This window comes from Oryctolagus cuniculus, chromosome 17, assembly GCF_051225735.1.
Source record: "Oryctolagus cuniculus isolate XC-2025 breed Fujian yellow rabbit chromosome 17, ASM5122573v1, whole genome shotgun sequence".
NCBI classification, from domain to species: Eukaryota; Metazoa; Chordata; class Mammalia; order Lagomorpha; family Leporidae; genus Oryctolagus; species Oryctolagus cuniculus.
In genome coordinates, this window is record NC_142883.1 from 968,537 (window position 1) to 993,180 (window position 24,644).

The 24,644-nt window shown below is 67.6% G+C and overlaps 3 protein-coding genes and 1 long non-coding RNA gene across 8 annotated transcripts; all 4 read left to right on the forward strand.

Annotated features, from left to right (window-relative positions):
• The first annotated feature begins 1,441 nt into the window (after positions 1-1,441).
• On the forward strand, positions 1,442-7,476 carry NOTUM (notum, palmitoleoyl-protein carboxylesterase). Of its 2 annotated transcripts, XM_051828435.3 has the most exons (12): positions 1,442-1,563; positions 2,299-2,663; positions 3,357-3,409; positions 3,499-3,594; positions 3,751-3,811; positions 4,214-4,272; positions 4,490-4,592; positions 5,060-5,251; positions 5,332-5,432; positions 6,327-6,474; positions 6,686-6,733; positions 6,824-7,476. In XM_051828435.3, exons 2-12 carry the CDS (start codon positions 2,326-2,328, stop codon positions 7,128-7,130), a joined length of 1,506 nt encoding a protein of 501 aa, XP_051684395.1. In that variant the 5' UTR covers positions 1,442-1,563; positions 2,299-2,325; the 3' UTR covers positions 7,131-7,476. The 2 variants fall into 2 exon arrangements, with proteins under 2 accessions (XP_051684395.1, XP_051684394.1); XM_051828434.3 differs by lacking the exon at positions 1,442-1,563 and having other exon boundaries at positions 2,031-2,663.
• A 6,062-nt stretch (positions 7,477-13,538) lies between these two features.
• On the forward strand, positions 13,539-16,526 carry LOC149121053 (uncharacterized). 2 transcript variants are annotated; one of them, XR_016224397.1, is made up of 3 exons: positions 13,562-13,659; positions 15,164-15,507; positions 16,293-16,526. It is a non-coding gene; the product is annotated as an uncharacterized LOC149121053 (long non-coding RNA). The 2 variants fall into 2 exon arrangements; XR_016224396.1 differs by lacking the exon at positions 16,293-16,526 and having other exon boundaries at positions 13,539-13,659; positions 15,164-15,587.
• MYADML2 (myeloid associated differentiation marker like 2) lies at positions 13,625-15,587 on the forward strand. The gene is made up of 2 exons (XM_070060129.2): positions 13,625-14,597; positions 15,168-15,587. Exon 1 carries the CDS (start codon positions 13,666-13,668, stop codon positions 14,587-14,589), a length of 924 nt encoding a protein of 307 aa, XP_069916230.2. The 5' UTR covers positions 13,625-13,665; the 3' UTR covers positions 14,590-14,597; positions 15,168-15,587.
• Positions 16,527-17,671: 1,145 nt separating the features above from the next.
• On the forward strand, positions 17,672-22,277 carry PYCR1 (pyrroline-5-carboxylate reductase 1). 3 transcript variants are annotated; one of them, XM_070060127.2, is made up of 8 exons: positions 17,672-17,741; positions 18,016-18,137; positions 18,272-18,342; positions 18,846-19,025; positions 19,104-19,325; positions 19,496-19,588; positions 19,722-19,885; positions 21,511-22,277. In XM_070060127.2, exons 2-8 carry the CDS (start codon positions 18,071-18,073, stop codon positions 21,674-21,676), a joined length of 963 nt encoding a protein of 320 aa, XP_069916228.1. In that variant the 5' UTR covers positions 17,672-17,741; positions 18,016-18,070; the 3' UTR covers positions 21,677-22,277. The 3 variants fall into 3 exon arrangements, with proteins under 3 accessions (XP_069916228.1, XP_069916229.1, XP_089174700.1); XM_070060128.2 differs by lacking the exon at positions 17,672-17,741 and adding an exon at positions 17,744-17,832; XM_089318574.1 differs by lacking the exon at positions 17,672-17,741 and having other exon boundaries at positions 17,937-18,137.
• The last annotated feature ends 2,367 nt before the right edge of the window (positions 22,278-24,644 follow it).

Here is a 24,644-nt window from a genome sequence, read left to right on the forward strand (position 1 = left end):
AGCTCCAGCCATTGTGGACATCGGGGGAGTGAACCAGCGGATGGAAGTCCTCTGTCTCTCTGTCTCTCTCTCTCTCTAACTCTGCCTCTCAAATAAATAAATAAATCTTTAAAAGAAGAAGAGGAGGAGGAGGATAAGGTGGAAAGGTGGAAGAAGAGGAGGACGAGGGACTGGAGGTGGGGGCGTGGGGGCTTGCCCAGGATCCCCCCGCCGGGCAGTGACTCAGGGCCAGGTCTCAGCACACCCCTGAGCAGTGAGGCCATCCAGCTGGAGGGCACCCTGCCCCTGCCCAGGGCCTCGCTGTGTCCTGGAGGCAGCTTCCTGCCCGGTGAGGAAACTCCATCGAGGTCAGCCCTCCCTGGTGGACTGGGCGTGTGCAGGGACTCTTCTGGCCAGCCCCGAGCAGGGCCCTTTAAATGGACCCTACAGCATCAGGACCACCCGTGCACAGCTTAGCCAGACCCTGGCTCCTGTCAGCTTCCGGGCAGGGCGGCCTCTGCGCAGTGGACAGAGCTCCTGACCCGGCCCGCCTACTCCGTGGTGCCCGGCTCCCAGGCGGCGCGGCCGGCCTCCAGGGCGTTGGACGGTAGGTCACCGCGTCAGCAGAGCCAGCACACCTGCCCTGCATGTGGGCTTGTGTGGGGGTGGGGGTGTGGCTTCCTCCTCCAGGCCCAGGACTGGCCAGGACGCAGGCAGGGCGAGGGGCTCTCAGAGGAGGCAGCTACTGGGGCCACCGCTCATCTCCGGCCAGGAGCTGAGGCGCCCTCCCCACTGCCCCCAACGACCAGGTGGGCTCCAGAAGCCCCGCCCACGTCTGGACTCACGTCCCAAGAGGCAGAACCTGTTCTCTGTCTTTCCTATGGGTGTAGTGACCCTCCCAGGCTGCGGCCGATACCGCTGGGGAGACAGGGCAGCGAGCCGCAATTTGTGCGCACGCGGAGGGAGATGGGGGAACGCACGCCAAGCAGCCTCCCCAGCAAACGCTATGCGGATTCGCGGGGTCCAGCGACCGCAGCCCTGGCACCCGGAGGAGAGGCCGGCGGGGAGGGCGGGGAGACGGCGCCAAGGCGCCAGAGTGCACCGAGGTCACCGAGCCCGGGCCAAGCGGGCAGCTCCCGGGACCCTCGGCCCCATCCGTCGATGGCGGCGGGGCAGGGAGAGAGGGGCGCGGCGGTCAGGGCGCAAGGGGCGAGCCCGGGCTTCACCCCGCGCCCCTCCGGCCCCGGAGCCTCCGGGAGCCGCCCCGAACGTGCCCGCTCAGGCGCGGGCCAGGGCGACTCCCCCGCGGCGCCGGGGCCCTCCCGCGGGTGGCACAGAGCGCCGGGGCCTCGCGCCACACCTGTCCGCTCCTCCCGGAGGCCCCGGCGCCGCCACTGCCGGCCCCTCCGCGCGCAGCCCTGTGTCCGCCGCCGCTTTGATCCCGGGGGCCCCGCGGGATAAAAGTCCCTGGCGGCTCCGCGCCAGCGCCAGACGGGGAGCACAGCCGAGCCCGGCGCACCAGCGGGCGGCGCAGGGCGAGCGACGCCGAGGAGCCCGGCCACGGGGCCGCCCGCGCGCGCCGCGGTGAGCGCCGGGCCCTGGGCTGTTGAGGGGAGGGGGAGGGATGCGGGCCGGGGTCCGAGGCGCCCGCGGGCTGCTCTGGCCCTGGACGGTGGGCGGCGGAGGAACGCTGGCGGCCGCAGGTGAGCGCGCTCGCCCCGCGCCCCCTGGCCCGTCGGGACCGGCCCCGCCGCGCCCCGCGCGCAGCGCCCCCCGGCGCGGAAAAGCCTCGCTCGGCGCCGCCGCCCCTTCCAGCAGCCCCGGGGGCGGCAGCGGCGGCGGCGGCGCCGGGCTGGCCGCGGTGGATGGGGCCGCCGGGGCCGCCGGGCCGCGCTGCCCCCCACGAAGCCGGGCCGGGAGCGCCTCCGGCGGCCACGGCGGGGTAGTCCAGGCCCCTCGGTCAGGCTTGCGGTTTGGGAAGAAAAGGCAAAGCCTCCGCCAAGAAAGCAGTGAGCGCGGCCCCCTCCCCCCGCGCCCAGCCCGGGCGGCGGCGGCGGCGGCGGCACATCTAACGCGCGGGCACCCGGGCCGCCGCAGCCCCCGCCGCTCATTGGCGCGGGCCGGAGCCAGCGCACCCAGACCTCCCGCTGCCCTCGGCCGCTGCGCGCCCAGCCCGAGCCGCGGAGCCTCGACGCCGAGCCGCGCGCGCCTCCCCGGCCAGGCTCGGTGCGCGGCGCGGGGGGCCAGCAGGCAGGCGCGGCGGCGCCCCCGGCCCGCGCCCCCCGCCGCCGCCGCCTCAAGGCCGCCCGCTCTCCGCAGGTGGCCGCGGGCCCGACTGTCGCGGCCATGGGCCGAGGGGTGCGCGTGTTGTTGCTGATCCTCGGCCTGCTGCACTGGGCCGGGGGCGGCGCGGCCAGGAAGACCTGGCGGCGCCGCGGACAGCAGCCGCCGCCCCCGCCGCCGCCCGCACAGCAGACCGAGGCGGCGCCGGGGGCCGGGCAGCCGGTGGAGAGCTTCCCGCTGGACTTCACGGCCGTAGAGGGCAACATGGACAGCTTCATGGCGCAGGTCAAGAGCCTGGCGCAGTCCCTGTACCCCTGCTCCGCGCAGCAGCTAAACGAGGACCTGCGCCTGCACCTCCTGCTCAACACGTCCGTAACTTGCAACGACGGAAGCCCGGCCGGGTAGGGCCCGAGCCCGCCCCCCTGCCCCCTCGCCCCTCGCCCCCTCGCTAGGCCCCAGTTCCGAAACTCGCCGCCCGGGGCGGGGGAGCAGCGCCTGCCGGCCTGGCCGCCGCCCAGCACGGGCACTGACCCCTCGGCCACCGCCGGTGCCCAGCCTGGCTGCTCGGGTCCTTGGGTGCGGGGCGGGGAGACGGCAGTCAGGAGGCCACCCCCGGGGCGGGGGGCGGATGGCGGGGAGAGCCCTGTCGCGCCTAGCCTAGGGGACCACCGGGGAGCCGGCCCCGGCTGCAGGGGCACGGGGCGGGGACACGGGACGCACGTGGAGGAGGGGGAGCCGCGAGGTGGGAGGCGGGGGCGCCCCTGCGCGCGGGGCCTCGACGACAGCCCAGGGGAACGCGACGTCCTCCGAGCCGAGGTTACCGCGGGTCCCATGCCAGGCGGGCCGTGGGGATTTTCCACGGACCACAGCGCCCCGCGCGGCCCGTCCCCGCCCCGCGAGCGCCCCCTCCCGGGACGGGCGGCCCCGCAGGGGCGCTGTGCGCGGGCCTGGACGCGGGCGCCCCCGTGCGGCCGCCGCGCGCTAGGCCACGACAGGTGGAGCCACCCTTTGGGGCCCGGAGCGCGGCGCGGCGCGGGACTCGGGGCGCCCTGCCGGCAGTCCCGCTGACCGCGCTCGGGCGTCCTCCCGCGCAGATATTACCTGAAGGAGTCCAAGGGCAGTCGGCGCTGGCTCCTCTTCCTGGAAGGTGCGTCCCGGGGCCAGAGGCGGCGGGGCGGGGCGGGGCGGGCCGGGCCGCTCGGGGTGTGCGGTCCTGAGCCCGCAGACCGCCCGCAGGTGGCTGGTACTGCTTCAGCCGCGAGAGCTGTGACTCCAGGTACGACACCATGCGGCGCCTCATGAGCTCCAAGGACTGGCCGCGCACTCGCACAGGTCAGTCGGGAGGAAGCCCCCAGCCCGGATTCCCCTCTCGCACATTGGTTTCCGGCCCCCAGGGGTTGATGCCCCCCCAGCGTCACAGCCGGGGGGAGGTGCACAGCCGTCTTCCCCTGCCCCCACCCCTGTACAGTCTCCCCTCCCCCCCCCCAGGCACGGGGATCCTGTCCTCACAGCCAGAAGAGAACCCGCACTGGTGGAACGCCAACATGGTGTAAGGGGGGCCCTCCTGGGCGGGGGTCCTGTCTGGGAGGGGCCTTCCTGCGCGGCTCTCAGGGTCTCTCTGTTACATGGTGTAAGGGGGGCCCGCCTGGGCGGGGGTCCTGTCTGGGCGGGGCCTTCCTGCGCGGCTCTCAGGGTCTCTCTGTTACATGGTGTAAGGGGGGCCCGCCTGGGCGGGGGTCCTGTCTGGGCGGGGCCTTCCTGCGCGGCTCTCAGGGTCTCTCTGTTACATGGTGTAAGGGGGGCCCTCCTGGGCGGGGGTCCTGTCTGGGCGGGGCCTTCCTGCGCGGCTCTCAGGGTCTCTCTGTTACATGGTGTAAGGGGGGCCCTCCTGGGCGGGGGTCCTGTCTGGGCGGGGCCTTCCTGCGCGGCTCTCAGGGTCTCTCTGTTACAGCTTCGTTCCTTACTGCTCCAGCGACGTGTGGAGTGGGGCCTCCCCCAAATCCGAGAAGAGTGAGTCCCCCGCCTCTGCGCGCCCTCCCGCCCCCTGCTCGGGCGCGCGGCCTGGCCCGGACGGGGTCCTCACTCCGGGTCTTCCCAGAGGAGGGGGAGGGTCCCCGCCTGCCTCCCGCACTGGCTCCTCCTCCCGCCCCCGTCTACCCCAGCCCCTCCCGCCCCTCCCAGATCCCCAAGCCCCTCCCTGCAGCTGAAGCCACGCCCCTCCGCGCAGACGGCTACGCCTTCCTGGGCGCGCTCATCATCCAGGAGGTGGTGCGGGAGCTGCTGGGCAGAGGGCTCGGCGGGGCCAAAGTGCTGCTGCTGGCCGGGAGCAGGTGCGCAGGGCGCGGGCGTGGGAGGGCGAGGCCGCGGCCGCCAGGGGACAGCGCCGGCGGCTTCCCTCTCGCCAGGCCCGGCCTTGGCAGGGGAGAGGGAGGGGGAGGGGCTGGAGCCAGCACCTGTGTCCCAGAGCTCGGCGACTGGGAGCCGTCCAGACCAGCGCTGGGCTGCCTGCTCGGGGGTCCTGGTAGGCGGGGGTCACTCCCGTTGGTGGCTGCGGCTGGCAGGCAAGGAATGGACGCTCTGGAAACTGAGGTGGGGGGAGGGGACCAGCTCCGGACGGTGGAAGCAGGGCGGCTGCCGGCCTTGGCTCTGAGCCAGGTCCTGGAAGGCCTTGCCCCTGAACCGTGAACGGGGCACGTGTCCACTCAGGACGCGCCAGGGCCCCTGCCCCTCCAGCGGGCGCAGGCTGGGGGCTGAGCAGCCCCGGGGCCACCTGGCCTCACGGTCGGCCTCCCTGCAGTGCTGGGGGCACCGGGGTGCTGCTGAACGTGGACCGCGTGGCCGAGCAGCTGGAGGCGCTGGGCCACCCGTCCATCCAGGTGCGGGGCCTGGCCGACTCCGGCTGGTTCCTGGACAACAAGCAGTACCGCCGCACGGGCTGTGTGGACACCGTCACCTGCGCGCCCACGGAAGCCATCCGCCGCGGCATCAGGTGGCTGCACGGGGCCTGGGGCGAGGGCGTGGGGGCTGGGGCAAGGGCCCTCCCGGGCCTGACCTGAGCCGTGGCCCCAGGTACTGGAACGGGGTGGTCCCGGAGCGCTGCCGGCGCCAGTTCAAGGAGGGCGAGGAGTGGAACTGCTTCTTCGGCTACAAGGTCTACCCCACGCTGCGCTGTGAGTGGGCCTGCCACGGCCACCCCTGGACGTCCGAGGTCCAGCCAGACCACACAGCCCCGCCCGCGAGGCTGACGGGGGCTGCTGCTACTGCTTCCAGCTCTGAAAGCCCTGGTCCCGTCACCCCAGGGTGGTGGGCTGCCCTGTACCTGGGAGGGGCCCTTCACTGCGCCACACTGAGGGCAAGGGGGCCGTGGTCACACTGAAGGGTCCTGCTCAGAGGGAGGCCACGCGGGTGGCGGCCGGAGCCCAGCCCTGTGCCCGCCCCCGGCCCGGTCCCCGCCCCCAGCCCTGTGTCCGCCCCCAGCCCTGGCCCGCCCCCTGGCCCGCTGCCCCGCCTCCCGGCCCGGTGCCCTCCCCCAGCCCTGTGTCCGTCCCCAGCCCTGGCCCGCCCCCAGCTCTTGGCCCGCCCCCTGAACCGCTGCCCCGCCTCCCGGCCCGGTGCCCTCCCCCAGCCCTGTGTCCGCCCCCAGCCCTGGCCCGCCCCCTGGCCCGCTGCCCCGCCTCCCGGCCCGGTGCCCTCCCCCAGCCCTGTGTCCGTCCCCAGCCCTGGCCCGCCCCCAGCTCTTGGCCCGCCCCCTGAACCGCTGCCCCGCCTCCCGGCCCGGTGCCCTCCCCCAGCCCTGTGTCCGTCCCCAGCCCTGGCCCGCCCCCAGCTCTTGGCCCGCCCCCTGAACCGCTGCCCCGCCTCCCGGCCCGGTGCCCTCCCCCAGCCCTGTGTCCGTCCCCAGCCCTGGCCCGCCCCCAGCCCTGGGCCCGCCCCCGGCCCGGTCCCCGCCTTCAGCCCTGTGTCCGTCCCCAGCCCTGGGCCCATCCCCTGGCCGGCTGCCCCGCCCCCAGCCCTGGGCCCGCCCCCGGCCCGGTGCCCGCCCCCAGCCCTGTGTCCGCCCCCAGGCCCGGTGTTCGTGGTGCAGTGGCTGTTTGACGAGGCCCAGCTGACCGTGGACAACGTGCACCTGACGGGGCAGCCGGTGCAGGAGGGGCAGTGGCTCTACATCCAGAACCTGGGCCGCGAGCTGCGCGAGACGCTCAGAGACGTGCCGTGAGTGGGGGCGGCCCCTCCGAGGGGCCAAGGCCTCAGAAGATGCCTGGGGTCCTCCCTCCCCACCGCCTCCGGCTGCCGCCCGCGACAAGGGGCGCTCGGAGAGGGCACTTGGGGCGCAGAGGGCAGGGTCGAGGGGCAGCGGGAGCCTCAGGGAGGGGGCGGGGCGGGGCAGGGGGCATGAGGCTCACAGCGGCTGTCTCCCCGCCAGGGCCAGCTTTGCGCCCGCCTGCCTGTCCCACGAGATCATCATTCGCAGGTCGGTGTCCAGCCCCCCCCCCCACCCCGGGCAGGGCGTGCTGCGGCCCGGCCCCTCCGGGCTGCTGAGCCTGCCTCTGTCTGTCTGCAGCCACTGGACCGAGGTCCAGGTGAAGGGGACCTCGCTGCCCCGGGCGCTGCACTGCTGGGACCGCAGCCTGCAGGAGAACCACAAGGCGGGCAGAGCCCCTCTGAAGGGCTGCCCCACCCGCCTGGTGGACAGCTGCCCCTGGCCGCACTGCAACCCCTCGTGCCCCACCATCCGGGACCAGTTCACGGGGCAGGAGATGAGCGTGGCCCAGTTCCTCATGCACATGGGCTTCGACGTGCAGGCCGTGGCCCAGCAGCAGGGACTGGAGCCCAGCAAGCTGCTGGGCCTGCTGAGCAGTGCCCGCTAGGGGCGCCCTGGAGCCGGCCCCGCCCCGCGGGGAGCCGGCCCCGCCCCGCGGGGAGCCGGCCCCGCCCCGCGAGGAGCCGGCCCCGCCCCGCGGGGAGCCGGCCCCGCCCCGCGAGGAGCCGGCCCCGCCCCGCGGGGAGCCGGCCCCGCCCGGAGACCAAGCACTGGATCCCCAGCCTGGCTGGGACAGCCCCGCCCAGCCCAGCCCCGCCAATCATGCCCTTTTGTATTATTTTATAAAGTGACTTTTTTATTACTTTAATTTTTTAAAAAGGAAAATAAGAACTCTATGATGAATGATATTGTTTTGTAACATATTTTTTTTAAATAATGAAAAAAAAGATGACAAAAGAGCCTCACGCTGCAGCTGTGTTTCTTTGGGGGGGTGGGTGAGGGCATGGGCGGGGCCAAGGGCTCCCGACCTCTGACCCCGGCCGGAGAAGGCTCAGTGAACGCTCCTTTCTCTCTCTGCCTCCGTAACTCTGCCTTTCAGATAAATAAATAAATCTCTTTTATTATTATTAGGCAGAGTTAGACAGTGAGAGAGAGAGACAGAGAGAAAGGTCTTCCTTCCACTGGTTCACCCCCCAAATGGTCGCTATGGCTGGTGCTGCACCCATCCAAAGCCAGGAGCCAGGTGCTTCTCCTGGTCTCCCATGGGGTGCAGGGCCCAAGCACCTGGGCCATCCTCCACTGCACTCCCGGGCCACAGCAGAGAGCTGGCCTGGAAGAGGAGCAGCCGGGACAGAATCCGGTGCCCCGATTTATTTGGGGCTGACACTGTGGCGTAGTGGGTACAGCTGCCACCTGCAGTGCCGGCATCCCATGTGGGTGCCAGTTCTGGTCCCGGCTGCTCCACTTCCCATGCAGCTCTCTGCTGTGGCCTGGGAAAGCAGTAGAAGATGGCCCGTCTTTGGGCCCCTGCACCCGCGTGGGAGACCAGGAAGAAGCCCCTGGCTCCTGGCTCCTGGCTTCGGCGCAGCTCTGGCCGTTGCAGCCAACTGGGGAGTGAACCAGCAGATGGAAGACCTCTCTCTCTCTCTCTCTCTCTCTCTCTCTCTGCCTCTCCTTCTCTGTGCAATTCTAACTTTCAAATAAATAAATACATCTTTAAAAACAAGGATGTATTTATTTATCTGAAAGGGAGAGTTATATAGAGAGAGGTCTTCCATATGCAGGTTCACTCCACAAATGGCTACAACTGGGGCTGGACTAGCCTGAAGCCAAGAGCTTAGAACTTCATCAGGTCTCCCACATGGGTGCAGGAGCCCAAGGACTTGTCCCATCGTCCACTGCTTCCCCAGGCCACAGCAGAGAGCTGGATTGGAAGTGGAGCAGCCGGGACCAGAACTGGCGCCCACCTGGGATGCCAGCCCCGCAAGCAGCCGCCCAGCCAGGCAGCTGTTCCCGGGGCGACCAGGCAGAGGTGGCGGGGCCTCGGGGAGGGGAGGACCAGGAGCACCCTGGGCAGGGGAGCCCGGCCGTGGGCGCCGCGGAGGAAACTGACCCTGCTGAGCTCTGTTCTCAGATCCCGGGCAGCGACTCGGGGAGGGGACACAGCAAGCCCAGGCAGGGGCTCAGGGCCTTGTCTCTCCGCGCTTTCTCCCCTGCACGCGCAGGGCAGAGCTGGGGCAATGGGGGGTGGCCATGCCGAGTGGGTGGTGCTGCTGGGTGGGCGTCCATGTCCGCAGCCCAGGTGTGCATCTGCCTTCCTGGGCGCTGGCCTGGGCTGCAGCCCTGGACGGTCCTCACAGAGAGCACCCTCCTGCGCCAAGGATACCCGCCCTGGCCGTGGCTCCGTCCCACCCTCGGCTCCCTCACTCCGAAGTGGCTGGGCAGAGGCTGGTCCCCATCCCTGGGGGCTCTTCCCAGGATGGGGCTGGAGGAAGGCCCAGGATCGTCCTCACTCAGAACCGCCCCCGGCCCTGCGCTTGGTGAGCTACAGAGCCTTCCCCGCCCTCTCTGTGGCCGCCTCCCACCTGCCCCCGGCTTCCCAGAAACACCTCAGCTTCAGGCACTCTGAGCTCCTGGCCTTGGGTGGGAGTGAGGGGGGCAGGAAGGAGACGCCAAGGCTGGGCAGAGGCGGTGGGGGGCTCCAGGACAGTTTGTGTGGTTAACCAACGGCGGCTGGGGGCAGGTGTCGGGGTGCAGTAGGGGCAGCCACAGCTTGGGACATCGAATCCCATGTCAGAGAGCCTGGGATGGAGTCCCCCCTCTTTCCCACCCAGCTCCCTGCCAATGCACCTGGGAGGCAGTGGGTGAGGCCCCAGTCCTGGTCCCTGCCATCCAATGGGAGACCAGCAAGGAGCTCCGGGCACCCGCTTCTGCCTGGCCCAGCCCTGGCTGTGGTGAGCCTTGGAGTGAACCAGCAGATGGAAGATCTCTCTCCCTGTCTTGTTACTCTGCCTTTTGCATAAATAAACAGCTTTTAGAAACAGCAAGGCTGGCGCCACGGCTCACTAGGCTAATCCTCCGCCTTGCAGCGCCGGCACACTGGGTTCTAGTCCCGGTCGGGGCGCCGGATTCTGTCCCGGTTGCCCCTCTTCCAGGCCAGCTCTCTGCTGTGGCCCGGGAGTGCAGTGGAGGATGGCCCGAGTGCTTGGGCCCTGCACCCCATGGGAGACCAGGAGAAGCACCTGGCTCCTGCCATCAGATCAGCGTGGTGGGCTGGCCGCGGCGGCCATTGGAGGGTGAACCAACGGCAAAGGAAGACCTTTCTCTCTGTCTCTCTCTCTCACTGTCCACTCTGCCTGTCAAAAAAAAAAAAAAGAAAAGAAAAAAGAAAAAAAGAAAGAAAAAAAAAAAAGGAAACAGCAAGCTGGCTGCGTAGCCATGAACTTGAGCTGAAGTCTCACTGAGGGGGTCAGAGGCCGAGGAGAGGGAGCCAGCTTCCTCCACAGGGACCCCGGCGTGGGTCAGAAGCACCTGACGCAGAGGGGGGCACCCTCCCCGGGCGGGGTCCAGCCGCTGCCTCACAGGCCCGAAGGGCTGACATCCAAGCAGGGCATCCCAGTGAGGGGCATGCTCAAAGCGAGCGTTGCCCACGGCGGGCACCAGGCCGTGCCAGGACCCTGGAGCTCTGCCAGGGCGCTCAGGCACACATTCTGGGGCCGACACCCTGGCCAGCCGGCCGAAGCTCCCGCAGGCACCGTCACAGACGTCCCCTGCAGTCTAAGGCAGGCTACCTGGGGCGCAGGGGCTCAAGCTGCCACCTCACCCATGTCCTGGCCACTCTGCCTCCAGTCCAGCTCCCTGCCAATGGCCTAGGAGGGCCTTGGGCCATGGACATCCACGTGGGAGTCTGACGCCAAGCACAGCCCTGGCCACTGTGGCCACGCAGGGAGAAAAACAGTGAATGCAAGATCTCTCTCTCTCTCTCTCTCTCTCCTCCTCCTCCTTTCAAATAAATAAACAAAATCTTTCCCAAAAAAATCTGTCTACAAAACCCTCACCTGGCCTCTTCACAAAGGCCACGTCAGGAAACGCACAGGGTGGAGCCTCTTCCGTAACAAAGGCCACACGCAACCGGATCCCGGCAAGGCGGTTCTTTTTTCTACAAAAAAAGAAGATGATTTAATTAATTAATTAATTAATTTGAAAGGCAGTTACAGAGAAGCAGAGAGAGAGAAAGAGAGGTCCTCCATCTGCTGGTTCATTCCCCAGATGGCTGCAACGGCTGGAGTTGGGCTGATCCAAATCCAGGAGCTTCTGGGTCTCCCAGGAGGGTGCAGGGCCGTCTCCCACTGCTTCCCCAGGCCACAGCAGAGAGCGGGATCGGAAGTGGAGCAGCCGGGACTAGAACTGGTGCCCATATGGGATGCCGGCACTGCAGGTGGTGGCTTTACCTGCTATGCCACAGTGCCGGCACCCCAACAAAATGTTTTAAAACCTATAAAATGTCTTAAATCTTTGTCAGACAAATTGCTAAGGTCCTCCACCTGTGGCGCCGGCATCCCATACGGGCGCTGGGCTCTAGTCCCGGCTGCTCCTCTTGCAGTCCAGCTCTCTGCTGTGGCCCAAGAGGGCAGCGGAGCATGGCCCAAGTGCTTGGGCCACTGCACCCGTGTGGGAGACCGGTAGGGGGCACCTGGCTCCTGGCTTCGGATCGGCGCAGTGCCAGCCGTGGCGGCCATTTGGGAAGTGAACCAACGGAAGGAAGACCTTTCTCTCTGCCTCTCTCTCTCACTGTCTGTAAATCTACCTGTCAAATACATTTAAAAAATAATTATATACTACTATAGTTGTAATGATAAGAAGAAAGCTATAGGTGCTGACATTGTAGCATAGCAGGTAAGACCACTGCCCCCAGTGCCGGCATCCCCTATGGGCACCAGTTCTAGTCCCGGCTGCTCCACTTCCGATCCAGCTCTCTGCTGTGGCCTGGGAAAGCAGTGGAAGATGGTGCAAATCCTTGGGCCCCTGCACTCATGTGGGAGACCTGGAGGAAGCTCCTGGCTCCTGGCTCCTGTCTCAGCCTGGCCCAGCTATGGCTGTTGCGGCCATCTGGGGAGTGAACCAGCAGATGGGAGATCTCCTCTCTCTCTCTCTCTCTGACTTTAAAATAAATAAATATTATAAAAAGAAAGAAGCTATAAAATGTATCTTGGGCTGCTGGCGCCACAGCTCAATAGGCTAATCCTCCGCCTTGCAGCGCCGGCACACCGGGTTCTAGTCCCGGTCGGGGCGCTAGATTATGTCCGGGTAGCCCCTCTTCCAGGCCAGCTCTCTGCTGTGGCCCAGGAGTGCAGTGGAGGATGGCCCAAGTGCTTGGGCCCTGCACCCCATGGGAGACCAGGAGAAGCACCTGGCTCCTGGCTTCGGATTGGCGTGGTGCGCCGGCCACAGTGGCCATTGGAGGGAGAACCAACGGCAAAAGGAAGACCTTTCTCTCTCTCACTGTCCACTCTGCCTGTCAAAAAAAAAAAAAAAAAAAGTATCTTGGGGACGGGTGGGAAAACAGACGGCGGCTGGCCCTAAACTCCCAGGAGTGATTGGGTGTGCAGGTTCCGGAGGGGCGTGGCCCTGTCCGTCCCACTCACAATCAGCCAGCCAGCCAGTGGGGCTGCAGGAGCCAGAGCAGGAGCCGGGCAACACAAGGACGGTGCTGGGGCCGGGCCACGGGGTCGGCACTGGGTCCAGAGCATAGAATTAAATAATATTTTAGTTGAGGGGCCAGCACTGTGGCATAGCAGGTTAAAGCCCCAGCCTGCTGTGTGGGCATCCCATGTGGGCGCCGGTTCTAGTCCTGGCTGCTCCTCTTCCAATCCAGCTCTCTGCTGTGGCCTGGGAAAGCAGTGGAAGATGCCCAAGTCCTTGGGTCCCTGCACCCGCGTGGGAGACCTGGAGGAAGCTCCTGGCTCCCGGCTTCAGATCAGTGCAGCTCCGGCCATTGCAGCCATCTGGGGAGTGAGCCAGTGGATGGAAGACCTCTCTCCTCTTTCTCTTTCTCTCTCTGGCTCTACCTATAACTCTTTCAAATAAACAAAAATAATAAATAAATAAATAAATAAATGATATTTCTGTTGAAAATCAGAAGGGTGGCAGGCATTTGGCCGTGGGTGAGTCCACACCGCTGTGTCCAGGTTCCAGTCCGCTGCACTCCCAATTCCAGCCTCATGCTGCTGCAGACCCTGGGAGGCAGTGGGTCCCGCCACCCACACGGGACCTGGACTGAGTGCTGGACTCCTGGCCCGAGCCAGCCTAGCCCAGGCTGTTGCAGGCATTTGGGGCGTGAACCAGTAGTTGGAAGGTCTTTCTTGGTCTTTCTGTGTCACTCTGCCTTTCAAATAAAGAAAAAATAAATCTTAAAAGTTTTAAAATTAAAACATCTCTCTGTCTTTATCTTTGCATTTCAAATAAATAAAAAAATAAAATAAGCTTTTGAAGAGAAAATAAAAACAGGAGACTTCCCCCAGGTGTTCACATGCCCAGGAGAGACAAGTAAGAGCTTCCCCGGCCCCCGCCCACGCCCCCACGGAGCCCCTGGGCGCAGTGAGGAGGCTGCCAGGCGGCTGCTCCCCTGCCCCTTCCCCGCGGCCTCCGAGCCCAGGAGGAAGACAGCCGGGTCCTCCTAAAGCCCCTGGGAGCCGCAGGGAGAGGTGGGTGAGTGGCAGAGGGCACCCGCCCCGCCCAGAGGCCCTGGCCGCCCTCCCCCAGAGACTGCTCGAGCTGGGTGACCCTGTGGGGGTCTCCAGGCCTCTGCTCTCTCCCCTCCCCCTCCCCGGAGCCAGGCGAGGACACTGAGATGCAGCGGCTGCAGCCGTGGAGCAGGGCGGTGCCAGCAGCCAAAGGGTTAAGGGCGCCGGCAGGGGCGCCTCCTAGGACGCGGCAGGGGCCGGGGTCGGATGTCCCAGAGGTGGGACTGGCACGCGGGCTGCTATTCCGGGGCTCTGATGGCTGCTGTCTATTTATAGTGCTGGGGGGGGGGGCAGCCCCGCACAGGCGGCAGAGGCTGCCTGCTGCAATGTCACCACTGTCATCGCTGCCGCAGGCTGCCGGCGCCCGCCACTGCCGCAGGGGACAGGCACCGCGTGAGAATGGGCAGCAGCATGGAGCCCCCCGGGGGTGGGTACCTGCACCTGGGTGCCGTGACGTCCCCCGTGGGCACGGCCCGCGTCCTGCAGCTGGCCTTCGGCTGCACCACCCTCAGCCTGGTGGCCCACCGGGGCGGCTTCACGGGCGCCCAGGGCACCTTCTGCATGGCTGCCTGGGGCTTCTGCTTCGCGCTGTCCCTGCTGGTGGTAGCCTGTGAGTTCACCCGGCTCCACGGCTGCCTGCGCCTCTCCTGGGGCAACTTCACGGCGGCCTTCGCCATGCTGGCCACGCTGCTGAGCGCCACGGCTGCCGTCCTGTACCCGCTGTACTTCACCCGGCTGGAGTGCCCGCCCGAGCCCGCCGGCTGCATGGCCAGGGACTTCCGGCTGGCGGCCAGTGTCTTCGCCGGGCTCCTCTTCCTGGCCTACGCTGCGGAGGTGGCCCTGACGCGGGCCCGGCCTGGCCAGGTGGCCAGCTACATGGCCACGGTGTCGGGGCTCCTCAAGATCGTCCAGGCCTTTGTGGCCTGCATCATTTTTGGGGCGCTGGTCCACGACACCCACTATGGGCGCTACGTGGCCACCCAGTGGTGCGTGGCCGTCTACAGCCTGTGCTTCCTGGCTACGGTGGCTGTGGTGGTGCTGAGCGTGACGGGTCTCACGGGCGGCCTGGGCTGCCCCTTCGACCGCCTGGTCGTGGTCTACACCTTCCTGGCCGTGCTGCTGTACCTCAGTGCTGCTGTGATCTGGCCCGTCTTCTGCTTCGACCCCAAGTATGGTGAGCCGGGGCGGCCCCGGGACTGCCCTCGGGGCAGCTGCCCGTGGGACAGCCAGCTGGTGGTGGCCATCTTCACCTACGTCAACCTGCTGCTCTACATCGCCGACCTCGCCTACTCCCAGAGGATCCGCTTCGTGCCCACTCTGTAGCCTGGCAAGTGCCACCTGCCCAGCTCCACTGCCCGGCCGGGGGCTGCAGGCCCTGGAGGGGTGACTGGATGAACCGACATGGCAGGAGCAAGCAGGGGAGGGGCGGGGCTCAGGGGCGAGGCCACTGCTCTGCAGCTGGGCTCGGGCAGGGACAGAGGGGGCCTTGCGCGGGGCTGCATGGAGGCGCCTCCCCTCAGGCGGCTCCAGGGCCTCCACGTCCACCTCTATCTCTGCCCCAGCCCCACGTGCTTCCTTCTCCATCTCTCCTTCTCCTGCCCTCTCTGGGCTGCATGCTGGTCACTGTGATAAGGGGACACCTGTGAAGCAGGTGCCACTGTGTCCACCTTGCCGATGGAGACACCGAGGCTGAGGATTAGGGAATGGCCTGGGATGCCCGTGCCTGTCTGGAGATGCCACTCGGGCTGGGGTCTCCAGGGGTGTCAAGGGGCCAGCCAGCGGGGGGAGGGGGAGTGTGGGAATCCCAGCTCCAGGGCCGTCCCTGCAGGGTCTTCCAGCGGCACAGGGCCCTGCCCCGGGGGCTGTGCCAGCTCACGGAAGGGCTTACCACCTCCAGGGAGTGCCGCTGTGGCTGCACACATTAGAAGCACGCGGTGTGTGCGGTGGCTAGAGATGGCACCACGGCCAGCAGGGTCCCACGAGACACGGCGTCCAAGGAGGAGCTGGGCTCCCACCCCGACTCGGAGCGCCCGCCGACACAGAGGTTCCACCACGCGCCTGCTGCGGGCTCAGGGTGGCTGGCTCGGGGAGCAGCGAGCCACCGAGACACACACCCTGGGCACCAGCCGCCTCCCACGTGTCCACCAGAGCCATCATCCTCCGCGCTCCAGCCGCCTGCTCCAGCGCAAGAACCCAGCCCGGCCCAGCCCAGAGCCGGCCTGTGTCCACCCAGAGCCCCAGGTGGGTGGGCCGCAGCTCCGTAGCTCCTCAACCCATCAGCTGGCCCCTGAGCAGGAAATAAAGGCCAATGCTCACTTGCACCTGGCTCTAACTACGCAGTCTCCGCCAAGCGGGCTGTGCCACCTGCACCTCCTGGCCTGGAATACGGCCTGGCCGAGGGAGGAAGTGGCCAGTGGCGTGCCGGCTCCGGGGCAGGGCGGGGGGGGGGGGGCTGAGCCTTGTGTCCTGAGGAAGGGGTGGGCAGTGTCCTCTCTCTCGGTGGGTGAGAGTCAGAGTGGCTCAGCCAGGTGGGCCTTCTGCCTGAGAGGCCCTCAACCCTTGCCACGCCCACTCGGGTCTCCAGGGACCCCAAGCTTGGGGCTGGGCAAAGGGCTCTGAGCGCTCCAAGCCAGGCTGTGCAGGGCAAGGGGAGTGACCCCTGCCAGCCACTGGGGCAGGCACACAGGGTGGGGCAAACCAGTGACCCCCGTCAGCCACTGGAAGTGGCAGGTGCTCTAGGGTCCACGGTAGACCTGCAGGGGTTGGGGGGGCAGGCAGGTGCTGAGTCCCGGATGATGGCAGGAAGGGCACGACACCAGGCGGCAAAGAAGCCACACCCTGCCCTTGCTGGCTCACGGGAGGCCTGTGCGGCTCTCAAAGGGGACCCTGCCTCCTTCTGTCCTTCGCTGGCCAAAACTCTGAAACAGAGGCTGGCGCTATGGTGCAGCGGGTAAAGCCGCCGCCTGCAGTGCTGGCATCCCATATGGTTGCTTGTTCGAGTCCCGGCTGCTCCACTTCCGATCCAGCTCTCTGCTGTGGCCTGGGAAAGCAGTGGAGGATGGCCCAAGTCCTTGGGGCCCTGCACCCACGTGGGAGACCTGGAAGAAGCTCCTGGCTCCTGATAGGCTCAGCTCCAGCCGTTGTGGCCATTTGGGGAGTAAACCAGCGGATGGAAGACCTCTCTCTCTCTGTCTCTCTCTCTGCCTCTCTGTAACTCTGCCTTTCAAATAAAAAAATCAATCTTAAAAAACAAAACAAAACTCTGAACCAAGCCACCCGTCACCACCTGCCTGACCTCAGGGCCCTGGCAGAGCACAGGGGAAGGGGCCCCGGGCTGGGGAGCTCAGGCAGGAGGCTCACCCTGGGGCCAGGCCACCCTCGCTGGCTCAGCTGGTTAGCAGAGGTGTTGCTTGTTACCACCGGGACAAAAGTCACCCAGGTAGGGAGTTCTGTCCTCAGAGTGCAGCAGAGGGGTTGGTGCTGTGGCACAGGGGGGCGAGCTGGGGCCTGGGATGCCGACATCCCGTGCAGCCATGGGTCAGAATCCTGGCTGTGGCTGCTCTGTCCCCAGTCCAGCTCCCTGCAGGTGCACCTCGGAGAGCAGTGGTGCCCACGTGGGAGACCTGAGTGGAGTTGTAGGCTCCTGGTGGCTGCCTGGCCCAGTCCCAGCTGTTGTGGCCACTTGGGGAGTGAACCAGCAAATGAAAGATCTCTCTCTCATCCTTTTTCTACCTTTTGGCTAAGAGCAAGAGTAGACCAATCTCTCCCCCTCTCTAACTCTGCCTTTCAAATACAAATAAATGAGTGTTTAAAAAAAAAAAAAAGTGTAGTGGAACTTCCAGGCTTCAGCTGTGGGTTCGCGCACTGACCGTGGAGGACGACTGAACGAACGGGCGGCCGCGGTGCCCACGGGGCCACCTCCCCGCGTCGGCAGCGGTCGTCGGGGGCCAAGAAAGGAGAAGGGAGCCAGGTGAGGGGACCGCCGCAGGCCCGCCCCGTCCAGTCCGCGTCTGGAGCAGCCGCTGGTCAGCTCCGGACGCAGAACGGAAAAGCCACCGGGCGCGAGGCTCGTCCAGGGCCCTGGCTTCTCGCCCCCACCTTGCCGCGGAACCGCCTCCAGACCGCCCCGGGGAGCCGACCCGCGCCCCGTTCTCCCTGCCGAGCGCCCGGCTCGGAAACGCCCCAAGAGCACGGGGCGCTGCGCCCGAGGGAGCCGACGGAGGACAGGCGCCCGGAGGCGTCCACCGGCGCCCGGGACAGGCGCGGGGCTGCGGGCTGGACGCGCGCTGGGAACGGAGGACCCCGCCTGCCGGGGAATGATGCAACCGCCGCGTGGGCCGGCCGCGCCTCCCAATTGGCCGGCGCGCCGCGGCGGCACCGACGATTGGCTGATCCTGGGGAGGGCGGGCCCTGGGGAGGCGGGGCCTGTGGGTGCCGCGTGGCGGGCGCGGCGCTGCCCGGGACAGAGCGCGCAGGTGGTGGAGCTGGGGTCTTGCTCGGCTGCGGGCGGGGTGGGGGGTTCCGGCGGGGCTGCCTCCCTCTTCCCGGCCGCTTGCCTTCCAGGAGGTTCGGGACCCTGGGCAGCAGAGCGGGGACCCACCTCGGGGCCGGGGCGGTGGTCCAGCATCTGGGGACGTCTGAGCAGCGGGGGGCGGGCAGGGGCGCCCCCGCCGGAGGAGCGGCCAGGCCCAGCGCTGTCTGTCCATCTCCTTGCTCTCCGTCCTTGTCGGTCCCCGTCTCCTCCCGCAGCTGCCTCTAAACAGCCTGTGCCAGCTGGGAGGGTGGTCGCGCGGCCGCAGACACCATGAGCGTGGGCTTCATTGGGGCTGGCCAGCTGGCCTTCGCGCTGGCCAAGGGCTTCACGACAGCAGGTAGGCCCAGGCGCAGGACTGGCGGAAGGGGCCCCAGGTCCGGGCTGGGCAGGCGTTGCCGTCTCTTCCCTCTCCTTCCTGGAGATGGGGTGGGGGGAGGCGGAATTGGTCTTGAGGAACTCTGTCCCCCGCAGGCGTCCTGGCTGCTCACAAGATAATGGCCAGCTCCCCAGACATGGACCTGGCCACGGTTTCTGCCCTCAGGGTAGGTGGGGGACAGACAGTGGGTCCTTCAGGCCTGCCCTGACGGCCCGGGGCCAGGTAGGGGCTCTGCTGAGGGGACCCTGGGCCTCCCTCCTGCTCGGCAGCCGGGGGTGGTCAGGGGTCCTGCTGACGGGAGGGTGTGTCTTTGCTGGGGCTGAAGTTTGAGTGGTGCCTGTGGGGCCACAGCCCGGAGGCCGCAGCGGGGGCTGACCCCAGCTGCAGGTTGCTATGCTGGGTTTCAGGTGCCAGGGTCCGGGCGTCCCTCCCCAGCTGTGCCTGAGGGCTGCAGCCCAGGGGGGCAGGGCCCCAGCTGTGGCCTGTGAAAGGGACACATTTTAGAGCAGGACGTCTGCACGGTCCTGGGTGGGTGGGGCTGTTGAGGGGCGTCCGGCACCATGCCCGGGCTGCCCAGCCACGCTCCACTCCACACCCCAGCTTCTGCACCAGGCTTGGGGCGGGGGGGGGGGGCCAAGGCGAGGCCAGACAGCCCCGGTGCTCCTGCAGAAGATGGGGGTGAGCCTGACACCCCACAACAGGGAGACGGTGCGGCACAGCGACGTGCTCTTCCTGGCCGTGAAACCGCACATCATCCCCTTCATCCTGGACGAGGTTGGCCCCCACATCGAGGACAGGCACATCGTGGTGTCCTGCGCCGCGGGCGTCACCATCAGCTCCGTGGAGAAGGTGGGCGCGCAGGGGGCGGGGCGCGCCCAGGCGTCGGGAGCCCCTGCCCCCTCCGGAATGGGCTGATTCTTCCTCCAGAAGCTGCGGGTGTTCCGGCCGGCCCCCAGGGTCGTCCGCTGCATGACCAACACGCCCGTGCTGGTGCGAGAGGGGGTGACCGTGTACGCCACGGGCACCCACGCCCAGGTGGAGGACGGCCGGCTCCTGGAGCAGCTCCTGGGCAGCGTGGGCTTCTGCACGGAGGTGGAGGAGGACTTGATTGACGCCGTCACCGGGCTCAGCGGCAGCGGCCCCGCCTACGTGAGGCTGGGGGCGGGGTGTGGGCGGGGCCAGTCCCAGGACTTCAGGGCCCTGGGCGGGCCGGGCTCCAAGGCTGAGGGCCGGCCACTGCCCCCTCCACCTCCTGCCTGCTCCCGGCCCAGGGGAAGGGGGAGAGGCTGGGACGGTGGCTCAGGGCACCTCCTCCACAGGCCTTCACAGCCCTGGACGCCCTGGCTGATGGCGGTGTGAAGATGGGGCTCCCGCGACGCCTGGCCGTCCGCCTTGGGGCGCAGGCCCTCCTGGTCAGTGCGGTGGGGGTCGGTCCTGGCCGGCCCCAGGAGGGGGGGAGTTGGCAGGTTCTACGGCTGGGGGCGGGGCCTTGTAGCTGTCACAGCCCCCCCCTCACCCACCCTCCCACCCCGTCTCTGGCTGCAGGGGGCAGCCAAGATGCTGCTGGACTCAGAACAGCACCCAGGCCAGCTCAAGGACAACGTGTGCTCCCCCGGCGGGGCCACCATCCACGCCCTGCACGTGCTGGAGAGCGGGGGCTTCCGCTCCCTGCTCATCAACGCCGTGGAGGCCTCTTGCACCCGCACTCGGTGGGCCCCGCTGCCCGCAGCCCCGCCCACAGTGTACTGAGCTAGGAGGGGCCGCAGGGTCCCCAGGGTCCCCGTGGGCAGGTCCCCACCTCCGCCCATGTCCTGTGAGGAGGCGTGTCCATGTGTGCACCTGAGGCCTCCTCTTGCCCGACCGCGTGCCGGGAGCTGGGCCGGGGGCAGTCGGGTGGGGACGGGAGCCCTGTGGGCCTGGTCACACCACGCTCTCCCTGGCCTTGCTGGCCCAAGCAAGTTAGACAAGCAGCAGGCACGGCAGCGTCTCAGTGCGGGTGACACGACCTGGAGTCCCGCACAGTGCAGGTGACATGACCTGGGGCCCGCACAGTGCAGATGACACAACCTGCACTACCTGGGGCCCGCACAGTGTGGGTGACACAACCTGTACTACCTGGGGCTCACACAGTGCGGGTACTGACATGACCTGGGGCCCCACACAGTGCGGGTGACATGACCTGGGGCCCGCAGGGTGCAGGTGACATGACCTGGGTCCCACACAGTGCAGGTGACATGACCTGGAGTCCCACACAGTGCAGGTGACATGACCTGGAGTCCCGCACAGTGCAGGTGACCTGACCTGGGGCCCACACAGTGCAGGTGACACGACCTGGAGTCCCACACAGTGCAGGTGACCTGACCTGGGGCCCGCACAGTGCAGGTGACATGACCTGGAGTCCCACACAGTGCAGGTGACATGACCTGGGGCCCGCACAGTGCAGGTGACATGACCTGGAGTCCCACACAGTGCAGGTGACATGACCTGGGGTCCCACACAGTGCGGGTGACATGACCTGGGGCCCACACAGTGCAGGTGACACGACCTGGGGCCCGCACAGTGCAGGTGACATGACCTGGGCCCCGCACAGTGCAGGTGACACGACCTGGGGCCCGCACAGTGCAGGTACTGACATGACCTGGGCCCCGCACAGTGCAGGTGACATGACCTGGGCCCCGCACAGTGCAGGTACTGACATGACCTGGGGTCCCACACAGTGCGGGTGACATGACCTGGGGCCCACACAGTGCAGATGACACGACCTGGGGCCCGCACAGTGCAGGTGACATGACCTGGGGCCCGCACAGTGCAGGTACTGACATGACCTGGGGCCCCGCACAGTGCGGGTACTGACATGACCTGGGGCCCTGCACAGTGCGGGTGACATGACCTGGGGCCCCACACAGTGAGGGTGACATGACCTGGGGCCCTGCACAGTGCGGGTACTGACATGACCTGGGTCCCACACAGTGCAGGTGACATGACCTGGGGCCCACACAGTGCGGGTACTGACATGACCTGGGGCCCGCACAGTGCGGGTGACATGACCTGGGGCCCGCACAGTGCAGGTGACATGACCTGGGGCCCCGTACCTGGCCCCAGGTGCGGCCAGGACTGGGCACGCTGTCCCGAGTTCAGGTGGGCAGGATGGCGGGAGAGTTTCTCACCGCAGTGCCGGCTCTGTGGTCCAAACGGGCAGACTTGTGATGGCTCCACGCGGGCCTGGCCTCCAAGCACAGCTTGCATGGCCGGGCAGTGAGGGCCTGGGGCTGAGGTGAGGGTGGCGGCCCCAGAGGGAGGCGGCCCCGGGCCTAACTCCTCGCCGCCTCCCCAGCGAGCTGCAGTCCATGGCTGACCAGGAGACGGTCTCGCCAGCGGCCATCAAGAAAACTGTCCTGGACAAGGTGAAACTGGACTCCCCTGCGGTGGCCTCGCCGTCCCCATCTGGCCACACCAAGCCTCCGCCCCACAGTCTGGCACTGGCAGACAAGAAGGACTGACCCTCCGGGCTGCCCCCTGTCCTGCCGTCCACTCCCTCTTCTGGCTGCAGGCTCCTGCCCTGGAGGGGGTCTCCAGCCCCAAGGCCAGGGTCAGCCCAGTTCAGCGCCAGGAAGGGGGCGTGTCACTTCCCCTGGGGCTCCCCGTGGTCATGAGAGCCCCCAACAGGGATGGATCCTCCAGCCTCAACCTCCCCGCCTTCCGTTTCCACCCCAAACCCAGCAGTCAGGAGCAGCTTCCCCTGCAGCTCGGCCCAGAGGGCCTTCACCCCTGCACCCCAGCATCGGGCCTGGGCTTGGCCTTCGAGTGCACAGGCCCAGGGTTCCCTCTGGGAAGGCTGGAGGATGAAGGCCAGTCCCCCCCGCTCTTCCTGCCCTCTACTCCCAAGGGGACCCTGCCCTGGGCAGAAGGAACAGGGGTCCCAGGCATGCAGGGCCCAGCAGAGGGGCCCTGGCCGGATGCCGCGCTCTGGTGGTCCCATTAGACAGGGAGAAGGGGCTCCTCGCGGCCTTGCTGCGGCCCCTGCACACTTGGGTGCCGCCCACCCTGGACGCACCACCTTCTTCCCAGCCCTGCGGTTAAATAAACGGGTTTCCAGCCCCAGTGCCTGGCCTGGTGACTTCGTCTGTGCAAAGCACAGCCGGGCAGCCGCCCTGCAGCCTCAGGTCCCCGGGGGAGCAGGGGCAGGGGCTTTTGGGGAGGGGCGCGATAGCCGGCCTGAAGCGGGGCTTGGCTGCTTGGCTCGCCGCGCTGTGGCAGGGCCGCCGGCCCCTGCAGCCCCCACCCTCCCAGCGAGTCAGCTGGGCTGATCCTGGGGGGCTGGGGGGAGTCCGGGTTCTCCGGCAGAACCAGCGGCCACACGCACACGTGCACACAGGTGAGGGGTTGGTAGAAGAAAGTGCCTCGGAGTCGAGGTTGGCAGTCGCACCTGCGGGGCGGGCGGGGCGGGGTGGGCGGGCAGGGCTGTGGCTCAGAGGAGGCAGATGGAGTCCAGGGCAGTCTGCTGGGGAGGCCCCTCGGCCTGGAAGGGGGCGCCCTGCGCCATGACTGACGTCAAGCTGACACATGAAGTCGGCAACTGGGGAAGCCCTGGAGGCGGGAGGAGCTGCGGGGCCCTCACAAGGGGTGTGGACGGTTTCTGAGTGCGGGGACGGTGAGGTGGACGTGAGGGACTGGCTGGCATCTGGGGGTACCCAGGTGAGGACCAAGACCCGGGACTCCAGGACAGGCACAGGAGGCCCTGTGGGGACAAGACTGGTCTTCCTGTCCACCTCTGTGGCTGCTGCCAGAGGCCTGGACCCTCCTCACGTACCCAACAGCCTCCAGGCCTGGGCACGAGGGCAAAGTGAAGTTGGCTGTCGGTGGGACCTGCAGCCCAGGAGGGGAGGGGACTCCAGGCCCACGCAGGCTCCTGTGCTGTGTGGGCAGTGAATTCCCGGGCCTCAGGGTGGGGAGTACCCAGTCACCCCTCCCCTGAGAGAACACCTGTCCAAGCAGAGACCCCGGCCCAGCCCACACGCCTGCCCGAGGCCCTAACTGTCCCCTCCAGTCCACACGCCTGCCCGAGGCCCTAACTGTCCCCTCCAGCCCACACGCCTGCCCGAGGCCCTAACTGTCCCCTCCAGCCCACACGCCTGCCCGAGGCCCTAACTGTCCCCTCCAGTCCACACGCCTGCCCCAGGCCCTAACTGCCCCCTCCAGCCCACACGTCTGCCCCAGGCCCCAACTGCCCCCCTCCAGCCAAGGCCAGACTCACTGAGCATTGTGGGCTGAGGGGCCCGCAGGACACTGGGTGCTCGTGGTGGGCAGAGTCCTGGCCGCCGGCAAGCTGGACAGTGGCTGTGGGGGCCGTCCCTAGACCTGGAAGCCACCCGCCACAATCGGGCAGGACAGGGCAGGCGCTCGGCACAGCGGCTGGGTCGCTGCCCGCAATGCCTGGGTTGAGTTCCAGCTCCACCTGATTCCAGCTCCCAGGCACACCCTGCGGGCAGCAGGTGACGGCTCCAGTACCTGGGCCCCTGCCACCCACGTGGAGACCTGGACTGAGTTCTGGGCTTTGGCTTCGGCCTGGCCCAGTCCTGGCTGTTGCAGGCGTTGGGGGAGTGAAACAGCAGGTGGGAGGTCCCTGCGTCTCCCTGCCCTGTCCAGTATGCTGGGGAGGCCTGGTGGAAGAGCCGCCCCTCTGCTCGGTCCAGCTTCTGCCCGTTTGCGGGTCTGCCGGGCCGCGTGCTGGCCCTGCCCACCTCTGCGTGCTCTGCCTCGGGCCAGGCTGGCCCAGGCTCTGGACAAGGAAGGCCCAGAGGGGACCCTGTGCTCTGGATCCTGGCTCTGACCCCGGCCCCGGGCCTCCCAGCCGTGTCAGGCTGTGGCTGCTGTGTCCCTGGAGGACCCAGCGGAGGGGGTGAAGGCCTCCCACCCTGAAGCCGCTCACAGGGACGCCTGCGTGGACAGCGAGGCTCCAGGCCCCTGTGCAGGAAGGGCCGCTCTGGACAGAACAGCCCCGGGCCGGCCTGGTGCAGAGGGCGGTGCTGGCACCCCGTGGCCAAGGGCTGGGGGTCCCCACGGTGCTGCTTCTGATCCAGCTCCCACCTAATGCACCTGGGAAAGCAGCGAGTAATGGCCAAGTGCCCCTGCCGCCACGTGGGAGACCCAGACGAAGTCCCGGGATCCTGGCTTCGGCCTGGCCCAGCGCTGGCCGTGTGGCTGTCTGGGGAGTGAACCAGCAGATGGAAGACCTCTCTCCCTCTCTGCCTGTCAGACAGCTTTCAACAACAGCAATTCAGCCTCATCTGCCGTGGCCCAAACGCTGCTGCCCCCGTATTTCAGGGACAAGTGTCCAGGACCCTGTGTGGGGAGTCTGCCAGGGGGTTCTGGGACAGATGAGAGGACGTGCGTGGCTGGGCCCCCTGGGCCCTGGAGCTGCACCGGAGTCAGGTCCCGGCTGCCTGGGCCATTCCAGTGACAGGACAC

Bases quoted from the DNA above. Each gene is read 5' to 3' on its own strand.
- NOTUM (XM_051828435.3), top strand. From the start codon at position 2,326: ATGGGCCGAGGGGTGCGCGTGTTGTTGCTGATCCTCGGCCTGCTGCAC. The intron at 2,664-3,356 runs GTAGGGCCCGAG...CCTCCCGCGCAG, and splicing joins AACGACGGAAGCCCGGCCGG to ATATTACCTGAAGGAGTCCA. The intron at 5,252-5,331 runs GTGGCTGCACGG...CCGTGGCCCCAG, and splicing joins GCCATCCGCCGCGGCATCAG to GTACTGGAACGGGGTGGTCC.
- PYCR1 (XM_070060127.2), top strand. From the start codon at position 18,071: ATGAGCGTGGGCTTCATTGGGGCTGGCCAGCTGGCCTTCGCGCTGGCC. The intron at 18,343-18,845 runs GTAGGTGGGGGA...GTGCTCCTGCAG, and splicing joins CCACGGTTTCTGCCCTCAGG to AAGATGGGGGTGAGCCTGAC. The intron at 19,026-19,103 runs GTGGGCGCGCAG...TTCTTCCTCCAG, and splicing joins CCATCAGCTCCGTGGAGAAG to AAGCTGCGGGTGTTCCGGCC.
- MYADML2 (XM_070060129.2), top strand. From the start codon at position 13,666: ATGGGCAGCAGCATGGAGCCCCCCGGGGGTGGGTACCTGCACCTGGGT.